This window comes from Aspergillus sydowii (assembly GCF_001890705.1).
Source record: "Aspergillus sydowii CBS 593.65 unplaced genomic scaffold ASPSYscaffold_1, whole genome shotgun sequence".
NCBI classification, from domain to species: domain Eukaryota; kingdom Fungi; phylum Ascomycota; class Eurotiomycetes; order Eurotiales; family Aspergillaceae; genus Aspergillus; species Aspergillus sydowii.
In genome coordinates this window covers 861,956-877,709 of record NW_024467859.1, presented here as the reverse complement: position 1 = coordinate 877,709, position 15,754 = coordinate 861,956, and the positions used below count along the sequence as shown (strand labels likewise).

At 51.5% G+C, this 15,754-nt stretch overlaps 7 protein-coding genes across 7 annotated transcripts; 5 read left to right on the top strand and 2 right to left on the bottom strand.

Annotated features, from left to right (window-relative positions):
* Positions 1-716: 716 nt before the first annotated feature.
* On the top strand, positions 717-3,206 carry ASPSYDRAFT_141930 (DUF3405 domain-containing protein; the record flags this gene model as incomplete). The annotated part of the gene is made up of 1 exon (XM_040841201.1): positions 717-3,206. One exon carries the CDS (start codon positions 717-719, stop codon positions 3,204-3,206), a length of 2,490 nt encoding a protein of 829 aa, XP_040707369.1.
* Positions 3,207-3,627: 421 nt separating this feature from the next.
* Positions 3,628-4,953, top strand: ASPSYDRAFT_83615 (aminoglycoside phosphotransferase family protein; the record flags this gene model as incomplete). Its single annotated transcript, XM_040851244.1, has 2 exons — positions 3,628-4,179; positions 4,258-4,953. 2 exons carry the CDS (start codon positions 3,628-3,630, stop codon positions 4,951-4,953), a joined length of 1,248 nt encoding a protein of 415 aa, XP_040707368.1.
* A 555-nt stretch (positions 4,954-5,508) lies between these two features.
* Positions 5,509-7,571, bottom strand: ASPSYDRAFT_25626 (putative flavin-binding monooxygenase; the record flags this gene model as incomplete). The annotated part of the gene is made up of 5 exons (XM_040844185.1): positions 5,509-5,634; positions 5,702-6,155; positions 6,214-6,749; positions 6,798-6,904; positions 6,962-7,571. 5 exons carry the CDS (start codon positions 7,569-7,571, stop codon positions 5,509-5,511), a joined length of 1,833 nt encoding a protein of 610 aa, XP_040707367.1.
* A 76-nt stretch (positions 7,572-7,647) lies between these two features.
* ASPSYDRAFT_243877 (uncharacterized protein) lies at positions 7,648-8,492 on the top strand. Its single transcript, XM_040844136.1, has one exon. It carries the CDS (start codon positions 7,744-7,746, stop codon positions 8,212-8,214), a length of 471 nt encoding a protein of 156 aa, XP_040707366.1. The 5' UTR covers positions 7,648-7,743; the 3' UTR covers positions 8,215-8,492.
* Positions 8,493-8,550: 58 nt separating this feature from the next.
* Positions 8,551-9,482, top strand: ASPSYDRAFT_83613 (gamma-glutamylcyclotransferase family protein; the record flags this gene model as incomplete). The annotated part of the gene is made up of 2 exons (XM_040851243.1): positions 8,551-8,580; positions 8,658-9,482. 2 exons carry the CDS (start codon positions 8,551-8,553, stop codon positions 9,480-9,482), a joined length of 855 nt encoding a protein of 284 aa, XP_040707365.1.
* Positions 9,483-10,793: 1,311 nt separating this feature from the next.
* On the top strand, positions 10,794-11,518 carry ASPSYDRAFT_53232 (putative cytosolic Cu/Zn superoxide dismutase; the record flags this gene model as incomplete). The annotated part of the gene is made up of 2 exons (XM_040848652.1): positions 10,794-11,055; positions 11,175-11,518. 2 exons carry the CDS (start codon positions 10,794-10,796, stop codon positions 11,516-11,518), a joined length of 606 nt encoding a protein of 201 aa, XP_040707364.1.
* Positions 11,519-12,003: 485 nt separating this feature from the next.
* On the bottom strand, positions 12,004-14,778 carry ASPSYDRAFT_53231 (putative quinate pathway repressor protein QutR; the record flags this gene model as incomplete). The annotated part of the gene is made up of 2 exons (XM_040848651.1): positions 12,004-12,264; positions 12,319-14,778. The coding sequence occupies 2 exons, from the start codon at positions 14,776-14,778 to the stop codon at positions 12,004-12,006; spliced, it is 2,721 nt and encodes a 906-aa protein (XP_040707363.1).
* Between the last annotated feature and the right edge of the window lie 976 nt (positions 14,779-15,754).

Here is a 15,754-nt window from a genome sequence, read left to right as displayed (position 1 = left end):
ACTCTCAGGTTTGCCCATCATCCGTTCTGACATTTTTGTACTTATAATCCTTAATAGAAGACTTATTGCTCATATTATCACCTCGAGATGTCCAATTCAAACCCCTTCCCATTGTCAACTCACCCAATGTCCAGTTGGCGAGCCAAGATGGCCAGGCCTGCTTCGACGCACAAGCGCTGGACATCCCCGAGGCAACGCTGATCTACAAACAGTACCACACGAAGTATACTTGCGGCTGCCGGGCCCTGTTTCTGTTGACTGGAACGTTGACCGTTTCTTTCTATCGCGAATCTTCCTCTTTATATACAAGCAGGCAATCCTTATGGAAGTTGCTTGAAGAAAAAGCGCGTTCTTTGCATATGCTGGGCCAGTCTGAAAAGCACGCAGAAGTGTAAATCAGATCACATCACATCAGCGTGGATCTCGACCCCAAAATAAGTTAATCGACGGTTACCACTGGTGGGACCGGGAGCTGGGGCGAATTTGTGTCAACTTCCCTCGTTCCATCTTCTTTTCTGTGCTGCATGCGGCCTGTTGTTCACCCATATGAGCCGGTTTCTAATGCGCCGAACTGACAATTATTGACCTGAAACCTGTTCAGAGCTCGGACCACGACTTACGAATCCCCTTGATGCTATCTGTTTGATCGCCACCTCCGTGAAAAGCCGCCCTAGGTCCTCCTGGATGTGCACGGCGGCCGCAACATGAAGTTCAAAATGAAGAGCCGCTCGCCGGCTCATGACAACTCGTCCGGGCGAGTCCGAGGGCGCAAGAACTCGATAGACGTTGAAAAACAACCTTCCCGCAAAGATCATCACTATCGGGACATCAGTAAGGGATCTTGGGTATCTGAAAGCGACGACGATTCGACAGCTCCCCCTTCCCCAGCAGCAGCAGCAGCAGCGCCATCTTATCCCATGCTGAATACGGCGGCCACGGCGCGGCGTGCGCGAACTACAATCGGCTTCTATCGTGTCCCACCAAGAATTATGAGATGGCTCTGCTTTGCTTTGTTCGCTTCCCTCATACTCTTTATTCTTACACTCTTCCGTTTCACTATCTTTTCGGAAGGCACGCTACCGACCCTCAATGCCCCCCCGAAGCCGCCGACATGGGAAAGCTTCCCTTTCTTAAAAAGATACCATGGTGGAATAAGGACGCTGATACCGCGCCGAGAAAACGTCCCAGAGTACCCTACCGATGACCCTGAAGGCCTGACCTCGGACAAAGCTGCCAGTGCGAACACGGCCGGCCTGGAGACGCGCGATGAGGCCACCGACAAGACAGACACAGCGGAGAAGGGCTTGCCTTTCCAAAGCTCAGAATTCAACCCCTATCCCAACTATACGTCGCCGGAATACATTGAGAAATATGGCGTCATGCGAGAGTGCTTCCTGGACAAAGATGAGACGGTTCGAGTCCCGCTGGTTCATTCCTACCCTGGAGTTCCCCGTGGGTTCCCCGATGCCGTGATGGGCTCCAACGAAATGCTAGGAATCAAAGACGATACCTGCTTCGACCGCTTTGGACGTCTAGGACCATATGGCTTCGGTTACTCTGCAAGGAAAGGTGGCTCAGGTGCAGGCCTCGATGGCGAGAGAGAGGGCTCTGAGCGCATCTGGGATGATATCCCGCCGGTGGACTTTGGCCGAGTGAAATGGGCCGATGCACAAAATAGATGCGTGTCTACAAACAACCATCGCTTTAAAGATTTGCCTCCGTCGAAGCGCCCCAATCTTCTCTCCAGGGCTGATGATGACATGAAGCCTGAAGAGGAAGCAACTGAAACGCCAAAAGAGCCAACTGAAGTGCCAAAAGAGCCAACTGAAGCGTCAGAGGAACAGAAAGAGACCACTGAAGGGACCCAAAATCGACTACCGCGAACAGCGGTTGTAATCAGAACGTGGCATGATTACCGATATACTACGGAGGATATCTTATACTTGCGTGCTCTGATCTCCGAGCTGTCTCTTCTCTCTGGCGGGGAATATGTCATCCACTTCTTGATACATGTCAAGGATACAAGCCTACCGATCTGGGCCGACGATGAAACCCACGACCGTGTGCTGAGGGACTCCTTGCCGGAAGAATTCCACGGAATGGGCACTTTGTGGTCGGAAGCGCAAATGGCACTCGTTTACCCGGGATTGGATGACCCTCCAGGGGTTCGTGGCGGGGGTGTTTATGGAGTTTACCGCAGTACTTTTATGTGCATGCAGTACTTTTCGCACCAATACCCTGAGTATGACTATTACTGGAACTGGGAAATGGATGCAAGATACACCGGCCACTGGTATCACTTTTTCGACAAGGTCGTCAACTGGGCGCGCGAGCAACCAAGAAGGGGCCTGTGGGAGAGAAACGCTCGATTCTATGTCCCCTCTGTTCATGGGTCTTGGGAGGATTTCAAACAGATGGTCCGCGTGCAAACAGAGGTTGGCACGAATAGTCCAAACAACTTGTGGAGTGCAGGAGCGAGCCATGACTTTGTGCATGGCGACAAGACTGCACCACAACGCCAAGGTGACAAGTTCGTTTGGGGCCCCCAGCGGCCAGACGAGCAGGATGTGATGGAAGTCGAGGGCGAGGGTATCCCGAAAACGACAATGGAGAAAGATAAATACGAATGGGGAGTCGGCGAGGAGGCAGACTTGCTCTTGTTCAACCCTCTCTTCGACCCTGAGGGGACGACCTGGGGTCTGAGGGAAGATCTTACCGGGTACAACAGGGAGAATGGCCTACCGCCCCGACGCATTGCTATTATCACTGCCTCGCGACTCTCACGAAAGCTCCTGCAGACAATGCACAAAGAGACAGCTCTCAAGCGGCATAGCATGTTCTCGGAGATGTGGCCTGCAACTACCGCTCTTCACCATGGATTCAAAGCAGTTTATGTACCTCACTCAGTTTACATCGATCGCCGATGGCCCACCGACTATCTCGAGTCTGTCTTCAACGCAGGGCGAAATGGTGCCTCGGGAGGAGCGCGCCACTCAATCTTTGGTGACCGCGAACACAACTTCCGTGGCACAACCTGGTTCTATTCTGCTGGCTTCTCGCCAAATCTATGGAGACGATGGCTGGGCTACAAGGTTGATGGCGATGGCGGCGAGGAAGAAGAACTTAATGGCGAGGGACGAATTTGCCTACCACCGATGCTCCTTCACCCCGTTAAAGATGTGAACATGATCATCGACGAGGCGTGAAGCCCGGTGATAACGCTTGGATATAACATCTTTATCTTTCGTGTATTGCTCGACCTACCTTGATGGTATTTGACGACGGACATAGAGATTCGTTTCTTGGATATTATGACATTGTTTATGTATATTTTATATTATCATGGCGAGAGGCGTTTGATAGTATTTAACTAGTGGTCTACATCCTAGTATAGACCTCACGATATCTATAATCATATACTTTTTGCCTTAACCATGTAATCCACGTGTAAAAATAATTGTCATCTTACTTTCATCGACTTTGAATTATCTCTTAACTGTGGCATTGTCCAGTATCTCAGTATTAGCGATTGGACCACGCCCCGAGAGCGCAATGCATCGTGCAACGCCCCGCATCATCCAAGACCCCTCTAGCGGAGCGTCTCTAACTCTTACCTTGCATACAGCCATGACAGATCTCTCCACCCTCAACTGGAAAGACGAAGCCTATTACAGCCAGCACCCACACCAAAAGCAACTCCGAGACGCCTGTCTTTCAAGAGTCAACTGGGGCGCATTATGCCGCTACGCCTCATCCAAGAACTCAGAAAGACCATGCACACTTCTCGAACAGCATACCCTCGGCGGCGTACATCTCATTCGACTTTTGATGTTTCCATCATCGGATCTACAATCTCCATGTTTAAAAGCGTCTGGATCAGATCAAACCCTATGGATCGTCCGCGTCCAACTCGAACAATCAACTCCGGAAACGGAATCGCTGCTCCGCGCTGAAATCAACGCAATGGAGCTTGTTAGGATGCGGACTGAGATTCCGGTGCCGAGGATCTATGGATACGAACTTAACGATGAAAATGTTGTCCGCGCCGCATTTACTCTTATGGAGCTCCTACCTGGTTCTTCGGCCATGGACGCAGACGGCGGGTTCGAGATTCACGGCGGCAGGATACCAGATGGGAAGAAGAAGAAGGTGCTTTTTGAGGAGGTTGCAAGAGTTCAGGTATCAGGGTTGTCCTAGATGATGGAGAAGAAAGAAAATGACACGGGATCATGCTGATTTCCATACTTATATTCTAAGGCCCGCCTATCCTCCATCCGACTCCCGAAAATCGGCTGTGTCATTAGACATCCTGACAACTCCTTCGATGTTGGCCCGTTACCACATCTAGGCGGACCGTTCTCAACAGCAAATGAGTTCTTTGAGGCCTGGGCGAGATATGCAAAGTTCCCTAGATCTGGAGAGGCTATTCGTGAAATCATGAGACATAGCCCTGGTCCGATTCGGGAAGAAGTTCTATCCTCTATTCAGAAGTTTCCTAAACGGCTACGCGAGCTCGCTTCTAGGGGTAGCATATCAACAAGGAACAGTACCGGACCATTCCCGTTATACCACCCAGATCTATACCACAGTAACATCATTGTGGATAAGTCTTATAAAGTCCTTGGCGTTATTGACTGGGAGGGTGCTTGCACTGTACCCTGGGAGATCGTCCAGCCGCCACTATTCTTAACTACTCTGCCTCCGGCTATGGATGACCCGGGGAATTATGGAGAGGATGGGCGGCCTAAAGATCTGGATACTGTACGCCGAATTGCTGAGACAGCGGAATATGTGAGATGTGTACAGGAGATAGAGGGCGAGATGGGAACTGATCAGACTTTATCTGGGATTCTGCTTGATCCGGCCGTACAGGGTCTTGCATTTGCGCTCAAGGTTTACCTTGATCCTGGGAAGATGGGGTTCTATTGTAATGTGCTAAAGCCATTTAGGTAGGTTTGCTTAATATCATTTGAACGGGCGGATCATGGTCAGTTTGTATCACTGATGTTTACTTGAATACCGGAAGGGGGTATACAAGACATAAGAAGAATCCGTGACCATGGCGCCTCAGTCAGCAAGATATTGGCCGTTCTGCCTTACATCATTGCGATAGGGCCTATATTTACCTTCCAAGTTGTCCAACAATTCTCTATGTCAAAGTAAACTCCTCCACAACTACAATGGCTGTACCCCCTGGTGATTCCTCGCATTTGGACGACTGTCAACATCCAATATCTGTCGGCTCGAGCTACAGTATTACACGAACAACGGACCGAAGGGTTGAAGGGTAGAAGGGTTGAGGAAGGAACCTGGTAGAGTTGATGAGGGAAGGTAGATGATGTAGAGACTAGAGAGTATGACTGATTCGTGTTTGAGTTCACTAAAAACAATACTGATTGTACTAGCTTTACTGGCTCAGGCAACAAGGTTGGTTAGTAAAACTCTATAAACACGCATGACATCGTGAAAGTCATTTTGTATTCACGCCTTGTATTATTGTCTATTTGTCTATTGAGATAACAAACCAGCCTCAATAGCCTTAATCTGCAACGCCAGGAACTTCGAGTAAACCCGGCACAGAGCAAGATTCCCTCCCATATACCAGAACCCTGGATGTCCGCTTGGTCGCCACATCTATACCACCCATTAGCACTTTTACCAGAAGAGGAATATAAGAAAAAAAAAAGAAAAAAAAACTTACAGCATTAAGCTCCCCCTCCTCATCCAAATCCCAAACATCCCTCAACCGATCCGCGACCTTATCACCTAGTGTCTTCCGCACAGTAGTCCGCATATTATCATACCCTGTCGCAAGAACAACAATGTCTGCGTCCAACTCCCCGCCATCCTTCAGTTTGAGACCCCTCTCCGTGAAGCCTGATATCCCCTCAGGGCTGCGCCGTACTTTGATCTTCCCATCTGCGATGAGCTGGCTGCAGCCGACGTCAATATAGTACCCGCCGCCGCGGGTCATGTAGGCACGGGCAATTCCTGCGCCGTCGACACCATGGTCGAGTTCGAAGCCGGCCTTTTCGAGGCCTGTCATTATGTCTTTCTCGGCTTCGTAGGCGCGTTTCGTGAAGTGGACGCTTAGTGCGAAGCGGACGGGATACGGGAGGGATTCGGCGATGAGGTCGCATTCTTCTGTTGGGGGTCTTTTTTCCCCATAATACGTTAGTTGGAGAGGAGGGACGATGAGATAGATAAGCATACCCGTTTTCTTCATGCAAGCCTTCGTGCATCATGAAGATACCCTTATCTGCAGTGATAACATACGTCCCTCTGCGCTGCAGCATGGTCACGTCGGCCCCGTTCTCCTGGAAATTCTGCGCGATGTCGTGTCCGCTATTCCCTGTGCCGACGACAACAACCTTCTTCCCCTTGACGTCGTACTCTGAGGCATCCCTGTGCTTCGTGGCGTGATAGAGTGTCCCCTTGAACTTCTCCTGGTCAGAGAAAGTCGGAATTAGAGGCTCCCCGGAGTGTCCTGTACACCAGACGAGATGACGAGGGCGGAGGGTGCGTTCTGACCCGTCGCCGCGCGTCACTTTGACGGACCACTCTTTCTTGGAGTCGTCGTATGTTGCGCCTGTGACGCTGGTCTTGACCCAGACGTTTAACTCCATGATGCTTGCATAGGCTTCAAACCAGTCACCGAGCTTGTCCTTGGGCGTAAATTCGGGCCAGTTTTTGGGGAAGGGGAGGTAGGCCATGTGCGTGAATTCGACGGGGTCGTGTGTTACGAGGGTCTAAAATGGTTAGTATATATGGTCGTCTGGGATGGGAAGGAGACATACCCTATAGCGAGTCCTCCAGTTGTCTCCAATTCTCTCATGCTTGTCGACGACTAGACAAGGGACACCGAGGGATTGGAGCCGAGCAGCCAAGTTCAGACCCGCCTGACCTGCAGATTGTTAGTTTAGAGTAAGAGCGCGACTCTTGGGGATTGATTGATACCTACCGGCACCAACAATAAGAGTGGCAGGTTCTGCCTCGTCGAAGAGAACCTGTCGTTTCCGCCGCTCAATCCATGTTCCCCGGCTTAACCCTCCGGGCATCGTCTCAGTAGTACCATAAACCCTTTTAAAGCCCACAGGCTCCTCCATATCCTTCAGCTCTTGCAAAGAGGTATAGATTGCATAAGCCTTCCACGCCCCCTCGCTATCCTGCGTCAGACGAAGAACACCAGATCCACGTCCTACGCCCGTTTCAAAGAAGAACATGGTCGAGATCCAGGTAAGGCCGGGCGCGGCCTGTTCCAGACTCGGCTGGAACTTGCCCTCATGCTGCAGACGGAAATGCGACAGCTGGGCGCGCGGCTGGTTCTGGGAGAGGAAGTTTTTGATACCGCTGAGGTTTTGGATGGAGCGGAGGTCCCATGTTAGACTTAGGAGGTCGCGCCACCAGGAGTCTTCGTGGAAGAGCTGCGAGATCTTGGAGAAGTCGTTAGTGCGGAGTAGGACTTCGAACTCTGTTGCCCATTGTTGGGCGATTGAACGGGGGTCCGGGTTGCGGTGGAGAGGAGGGGTTTTGGGGAGCTGGATGATATAGTGGTTCTGGGCTAGAGACATGGTGGGCTGTCTCGCAGGCGGTTGACGACGTTCAGAGTCCGGGATGGAGAGCAAAAGTCAAGCTGAGGAAAAGTTGGGATCCCCAGGAACAGCTCAGTATAAATAGTTTGGGCTCCGTCGGGGAGGGGGTCGCTGGCGGTCCCCATGACCAAAGATGGGTCCGGACTGAATCATGAGGGCCATTGTTTGCCATTTGGCGAATTCGCTGGCCATGATAACGCGTGAACCGCAGACAAGACGTCAAAGGACAAGGTGGGTTGGTGGGGGAGGGGAGAATCGAGACGACTGCGGGGGGACCAACGCTGGCTGGATGAGGCAATTCTGCCGCAGGTCGCATGAATTTCCCAAACAGGAAATGGGTGCCTCTGCCTTCCTTTTGCCCTTTTGCGTCACCGTCAATCGATTCTCTTTCTGCTGTTCCCCTCTTCGACGCTGCAGCTCTCGGTCGAGACTACTGCAAATAAGCTCGCTCGGATCAACGGAGTTTGATCTGGATATGGATTGTCTGCAGGGCCCTCGGAGTATATCCGAGTCCAGAACATGCGTGCATATGCTCTCTGGTCGGAGGCCAGTCGAGTCATGCTGTTTTTACCTGATTATTGGGATTATGAGGCGGATTAATCATATACTGAATACCGACTAGAAGACCACTCGGACCGGTATGCCGGGCATTAACTTTCGTATTCACTCTCATATGACGAGCCGCCAACACCACTATTTGTAGGTCCCAGAACTATGACTCGATGTCGTGGTGTTGATGGGCGAAAAAATAAAGAGACATTTATCCCGATGTATATGAGCCTCCATGTCAAGAATCAGCCGCTGTACTGTCAGCCGAAAATACAGCAACGCCTGCGACGCCAGGTAAACTCTATCGTGAGTATTTTTATCTCTTATGTCTATGTATTACCTGCCATTGGCCCATTATGAGTTCCTGATCATACGAGAGCGCTTCAAGGTTTGGGAGCTCCATTGGACCATGGTCCGTATAGGGAGCATGAGGGCAAGAGTGAGTCAAGGATTTCTTATTTAGTCTCCCACATCCGAACTCTTTGTCCTCTTTTTCTCCTTTTTCCTTCATCTCAGACAGTATCCTTGAAAAAGGACCTTCTATACGAACTCGAGAATCTGGCAGTTATCGCAGAGGATAATAAGCCTCACGAGGGCCCATTCCAGGAACTTCTCCAGGAGGCAAAGCCTATGGGCTTTTGTCCAGATGTGGAGGCGCCGCTGCAACTGAAACCAGAGGAGCTGAAGTCCACATACCTCGTCAAGCTGGACGGCCCGTTAGGGACTGCGTCCAAGGTCCAAGAGCTTGCCGGGATGGTCCATCTCCCGAAGGTTGTAGAGGGTTCCGGAGACGCCTCTGGAGATGCTTCATTCTGCTTTGTTAACGGGGTCCAGAAAAGCGCAATCATCACCGCGCTTTCCAACAACCCCTTCAGCCCCACTTTCATCCACGTTAACATGGCAGAGAAGGCTCTCTCAAGAGACAGCGCAGCACCGTGCCTCGGGTACGACGCGACACTCCCTCACCACCGTCTCACGGAGCTCGCCCATGACTTCCTCCCAGCCCAGAACCAGTACCCCGTCTGGTACTTTTTCTACGGAACACTGGCGGACCCGGAAGTCCTCGTTGAGAAGCTTGAGCTTTGCGCCCGTCCCAGTCTCCGACCTGCCACTGTCGACGGGGCCAACATTCGGACTTGGGGCGGGAAGTACAAGGCTCTGGTGGATGGCGATAGCATAGTGGCGGGGTGGGCTTATAAGATTACCTCTGCGGGACACGAAGAAGCGCTTCGATACTATGAGACCAGCCAATATGAGGTTGTCCGATGTGTTATTCTGATAAATGACACCGACGAGCGTGATTGGGGTCTCACTTTCCGCTTCGTTGGTGCTTGTGACTGAGCTGGTGGACCATGAACTACATTCTCATTCATGATCCATGATCAAGTTCCTGGCATACTGATACCGATATGTTCTGGTGGCCAGGAACTTCACTGATACCAGTACATCACTAGCCTCCATAGGTGCGCATCACAGCGGCGACATATCCTACATTTTTGGCGCGTTCTGAAATCAGATGGTCAGGATCAGAATCAGACTCGGAGTCGGAATTTGTATTTGCGGCGCCGGTCGAGGAGGCCACGCAGGATAACTTGCTTTTCCAGAAGATCCGGAGAATAATCAACCGGTTGCTGGGTGGGATGATGTGTGAACTGCCCAGATGCTGAGGTTTGGGGCGAGGGACGCGCTGTACAGGCTGGTGATGTCCGAGAGGTTGCTGCTACTTGTGTGCAGCATAGGCCGGGGCTGCTTATCTATAAGCCTCAGTCTAGTTAACTTGGAAAGAGGTGCATGAGCTATTCGCAATGCCGAAGAATGCATTTCTATGAAAAATAGTGGCCTTTTCGCCATTAGCGTAAGCTGTAAACACCACGATCCCCTTGCCCTAAGGCGGCGGAAATAAGCAACTTAATTTATGATGCCAGTGCACTGTAGTCCAATAACTGAAGTAGCCAATTATAGTATGAATCATAATCTGAATTCAACGAACAACCAGCTATATTACTTATTCGATCGAATAGGGACGCCATTGTTCCTGGTCTTGTTCCAACCGCGGGGTCTATTCTTAGCCTTACTCCAGGCAACCCCAATAACAGTACAGCAACAAATGACATTCCCCGGACTCCAGGCTGAGAATCCAGAATGCACTATCAAATTCACTGCCACTGTCAGCAGAGCCCAAATCCAACACCGGGGAATGCTGCAATTCGCTTTTCACCTTCCATGAACAATCCCAGCCGCCGGCATAGCCAATAAAGCGCCCTGTCAGGCTCCCACGTCACACAGAGACCATCTTGGCAGCCCTAACTTGGGAATTCCGCATGGGGATCGCTGTTTCATTTGTTCTTGGTTTCTCGGCGTTGTCGGCGCTGCTTCACGTCGCACTGCATAGCGAAACAAACAGACGAAGCCGAGAAAGGAGAGCTCGGCCCTTGCTTGGTCCGCGAGGACCTGAATCAGAGAAGATTCACTACCCCTTTCACTCCTCTCATCTCTTGCTTGTCTTTGTCCTTGAGGCACTCGACGTATAAAATATTCATCCCTTGCCACCATCAACACCAGACGACTCGATACACGTATCCATACAGTTCTTCTCCTCCTCCACTTACCTCTTCTTCGTCTCATCAACAAACACAAGATAGACCCGACAAAATGAACCTCAAATTCCTATCCACCGCCGTTCTCGGCCTCCTAATTTCAACCACCGCCGCCCAAGACGACAGCGCCGACACCACCACTGATACAAACGCCACCGTCGTAACCGACAACGAGCCCTTCTCCTACCACCACGCAGCCCTGCTCAAGAAGGAAAACACGACCGTCTACGGCGACATAACAATCACCACGCGCGACGGGTCCTCCGCTCTCCAGGTCAACGTGCACATCGGCGGGATCCCCGAGGGTGAATACCTGAGTACGTTCCTACCCTACCCTACCCTACCCTAACCAACCTCATATATATGGCCGCGCTGCCATATCACCATTTAAAAACGAAAAACGAAAAGCGAAAAGCGAAGCTAATGTGTATACCAGACTACCACATCCACGCCTCCCGCGTCCCCGAAGACGGAAACTGCTACCGAACAGGCGCCCATCTCGACCCCAACGGCCGAGGCCAGGAGCCCCCCTGCACAATCACAGCGCCGCAGACCTGCGAAGTCGGCGACCTGAGCGGCAAGCATGGCCCCGCGTGGGCGCCTGTAGGCGAGGAGTTCCGCGCGAGCTACACCGACTTCTTCCTGGCGAATACGCCCGGGGATGAGGCTTATTTTGGCGATTTGTCGTGGGTGGTGCATGGGTCGAATGGGGATCGGTTGACGTGTGGTAACTTTGAGGGTTTTACGGGGAGTGGCTGGTTTGGACATTGGAAGGCTTGACTTGATTTGGCTGGTTGGTCTGACTAGACTAGACTAGACTGCCGACTGCCGACTGCCTATGGTTTGAATGAAGAGGACGGCATCCTTGGATATTGAGGATGTTGGGTCTAGAAAGGGATAGGACTGAATATAATTGTAAAGACGGGTATAATTTTGTCATCTAATCGTGATTGAAGGTAGTTAATTTGAATGCCACTTGGCATATGTAATTTGCCGTGGAGGCGTGGAGACTCGGTATATCGAGTCTCGGCGTGCATCCTCGCGTTTCAGCGTTTCCTGCTTGTTCCGCGATGTCCTTGGCTAATCAATCCGCGGGCGTCCGTCCTGGTATCCCCAAAGACCGCGACCAGGGGCAATCGAGATGCGACATTAACCTCGGATAATGGGTACTTTCGTAGCACCGCATCATCCGCGAGTTTGGGCAGTGGTGTACGGCCAGCATTTTCCAGCGTCGTGATAGCGCAATTTTGGTGCCAGGATAGGACTCACATCGGCTGTCCATCTAGGTTCTGAAGCCGAGTTTGCATAGCACCCTGGTCATACTCCTCGTCCTGTTCCTCCTCCTTGTACTCTTGCAAGATAACAGTTCGCATGAGCCGTCGGGGGGCGCGGCACCCGGTGAAAAGCTCGAACTGCGCAAATCCTTGCTCGGGAAGGACGTCCAGTCCGTCGAGCGCTACCCAGCCACGATGCGAAAGAGCACGGATCTGGCGCATAAGCGGAGTATTCAGTGGCTTATATGCGAGCTTCAGAATGTTAGCACTACTGCCCTTTTAACCGTGATGCCATGAGTTACTTACATCAACGACCACACCACCTGTTGGGCTCTCAATCCATTGCGGAGGTAGCTGGAAGTTCGGCGCCGGTTGGTCGCCAATTTTATGCGCCGGAATACCTGAGCAAACAATAGTCGGCTGCTTGTAGTTGGCCGGCCAGCTATCCTGCAGCGACTCCAAGACGTGGATCTGATAGCTTGATGGACCACTCCCGCCAAAGGCGTTGAGTTTCAATCGCATATAATGTTGCGCGAGCTTTTCGGCATTGGCGACTGTACGGTTCCAGATGAAGATATTTTGCACCCCTAAATGAATCATTGAGTAGATACCGGCACGCGCCATTCCACCGGCTCCTATAATCAACCCTGTCGTGGAGGGACGGACAGCATTTGCTGGGGAAAGCCCTCGTCGAATGCAGTTGCAGATACCGATCCAGTCTGTGTTGTCTCCATGTAAGCCTTTGACAGGCCCTGACCGACTCTTCTCCATATCCAAGGCGTTGTCAGTGCTTGTTTCGATGTCCCGAATGGGTATTAGAGTGTTGACGGCTCCGATCGCACGGGCGTGGGGTGACATTGAGTGAAGGAGGGGTATCACTTCTGTTTTATATGGCAGGCTGACACTCGTTCCCCCGAAGTTCGGATTTTCCACCAGGTCATTGATACCCCGTAACGTGGGCGACTGGTGAATGCTGTAGAAATGTGGCATACCGCGCAGCTTAAAGGCGGCATTGTGCATCGCGGGTGACAAGCTGTATGTTGTGTTGGCTCCAAAAACGAAGAATTGCATTGGATCTAGAACAAATGAGGCGTAGAGAGCATCTTGCGCTTCTTTTATGGTGATGGATGGAAGTCCCTTTGTTCCAGACTCAGAAACCAAAGGTCGAGGTATCACAGGAGTCAATATCGGGTTGAAACAGCAGGACTGTCGACCTAGAGCGCCAGAGTTATAAGCAATAACCGGTAGCTGCGGTCCTGGGAGGGTTTTGAGGTAATGGCGAAAACGTTCGACGGCAAAGTTGTCGTCTATTGATGTTGCCGGCTGCGTCAAGCGAACCATATCACATCCAAGTTTCTTCGCTCGTTCATATATCGCTAGATATTTGGGATCGTCCCAACCTCTGGGATGTGGGTGGTTTGGTGCGTAATGTCCAATAACCCTGGTAGACCCTTTGGTTGAGATTATCTGAGATAAAATACTATCCTCGAATGACAGATCAACTGTCACGAATTCTGGTGCCAGCCGTAGGCCATGCTGCACCAATTCCAAGTACGAGGTATCGGAGCGCCGTGATGTCTCCAAATGCTGATTTTCCGGGAAGACACTGCTATCGACGTGATACACTAAAGGCACAATAATGCTCCGCCGCACGGTGGCCACAATCTGGCTGATGCCGTCCGCTAGATTCGACTCGGTGCCAAGGTGGGCGGATGGCGTTGAGGACGTATCAATTTTAAGTTCGAAAGCGTCTGCCGTCGACTCTAACTCTTCAATATCCAAGTCACGTTCTAAAAGGCAGGATATCGGTACTGTGGCAGAATACGTGAATTTGCGCGACTCGATCGGTTGCATATGTAGAGGAAATGGCGAGAGCTGATTCTTTAGCTGGATGGTGTTGCGAGTAGCAAAAGCCACAAACCGAAGGAAATTGCGCTGCAATCGTTTGAGCACTAGGAATGGAGTAGATGTCATCGCTCGCTGGTCCACCTCGGCGTCCCATTGCGTATAATGCTCATTATCCTTGGCTAATGGGTGATCCCCGATGCCTTTCTCTGAGACGTTGAAGAATTCGAAGTTGGAACATGCTCGATAGATCGGACCAGACAGCTCAAGAAAGCGGCGCACCTTTTCGGTGTCGCGGGCCTTCAAGTATGATTGAATGCTTCCCAGGTCCCGCACTATATGGATAACAGGGTGACTTTTCGCGTACTCACGGAGCCGAATCTGCCCGTTGCGCTCGACATCGCCTGACCCGCAGACAATGACGCAGTTCTCTTGATGCTCCATGAGCATCGATTCCATCACAAGGGCTTCTTGCCGACGGTATTCCGGCAGCGTGTACTCTCTTTTATACGCAGACCGACAGCGGCCCGTCACCTGTTGAAAATATCTTTCTGCTTCGATCAGGCGCCAGCCATAAGTCGCGGCGAGCATGACAGCGAGACTGGATTTGCCCGTGCCCCGTATACCAATCAAGACGATGGATGCATTCTGGGCGAATTTCCTCTGAGTCTGAAGCGAGTCTTGAATGTGTGTAGGTGATCCGCGGCCGGAGCCCAATTCTCGGAACGGCGACGCGAATCTGGACCCTTCTCCAGAGCTTTCTCGACGTTCATCAAAGCGTCCATGGTCGGCGGCATAGGTAGCAGTAGTCCCGAGGGCGTTGACTCCCTGGTTGAAGCCTCGAGAAGGGCGGCGAGGGTTTTGGTCAAGACCTTCGATGTCGTCTAGGCGGCGCTTAGGTGGCCGCACGAGTATAGACATGGTGTGCTAGGGAGGCAACGGCAATTAGACTGTAGAAGAGGGTTGCACCATGGTCAGCCCGACATCACCGGAAGGAATAAAAAATGTGAAGTAGAAGGAGCTCCAAAAGGGAAATATTCAAGAATAGGTCTGAGCTGTCATCAGGGTTATCAAACTGCATAAGCAGCCAAGGGTGGACTCTGTCGAGCGGTAGAAATTGGATCTTTCGCGGAAGTTTGGGGTCGCGGGGAAATCTCACCGTCGCTGCCTTGGCGCCTTAAGCCTCAGCTCAGGCGTTGCGGCTAAGCGCTCACCCGTCTACAGATCAGCTCACCAGATTTAATGCATGATATTGAAGAATACTGCACGGTGGTCTGCAGCCCCCGTGGGGAAATCGAAGCTCAAAAGGGCTAACTGCGAAATTTATAGAAAGTATCGTTGAGCTAGAAACGTCAAGCTACCTAGACAAGTGAGAACTATAAACCCTTAGAAGGCGACCACACCAACAGTCCATTACTTCGGTCGTACTCGAGACCATAGACCGCATACCCTTGCGTGTGCAGGACTGGTACCCGAAGATGAGCATAATATAAAGTACGAAAATGTTATAGATGTATTTATATTCTACACCATAGCATGCTGGAAGTTTCAAAACCGGCCCTAGTATAGATGTTTGGTGCCTTGATGCCTTGCTGCCGCCTGTCTCTTCCGGCTAAGGGGCTCGACCGTCGCAGGCAAGTTACCGACTTCCACTGCCGGCAAAGCCATCCTCCACTTTTCCACTCGCCAAAGAGGATATCGGACCAACTGCGATGATATACACGCGGTTTCATTGGCAGAAAGCGTTGCGTCTCTCCCCGCGGGGAATCTCCGGCATTTCCCCTGCGGGCACTCACAGTTCCACGTTTCCTCGACTGCGCGACCGGTGGGCAAAAGCGTCCAAGTGAGTCTTACCTCATGAAAACTTTGCAGCGATTCCACTGTTATGGGTCCTTGC

Excerpts from the sequence above, each read along its gene's own strand:
- ASPSYDRAFT_243877 (XM_040844136.1), top strand. The coding sequence starts at position 7,744 with ATGAGGGCCATTGTTTGCCATTTGGCGAATTCGCTGGCCATGATAACG.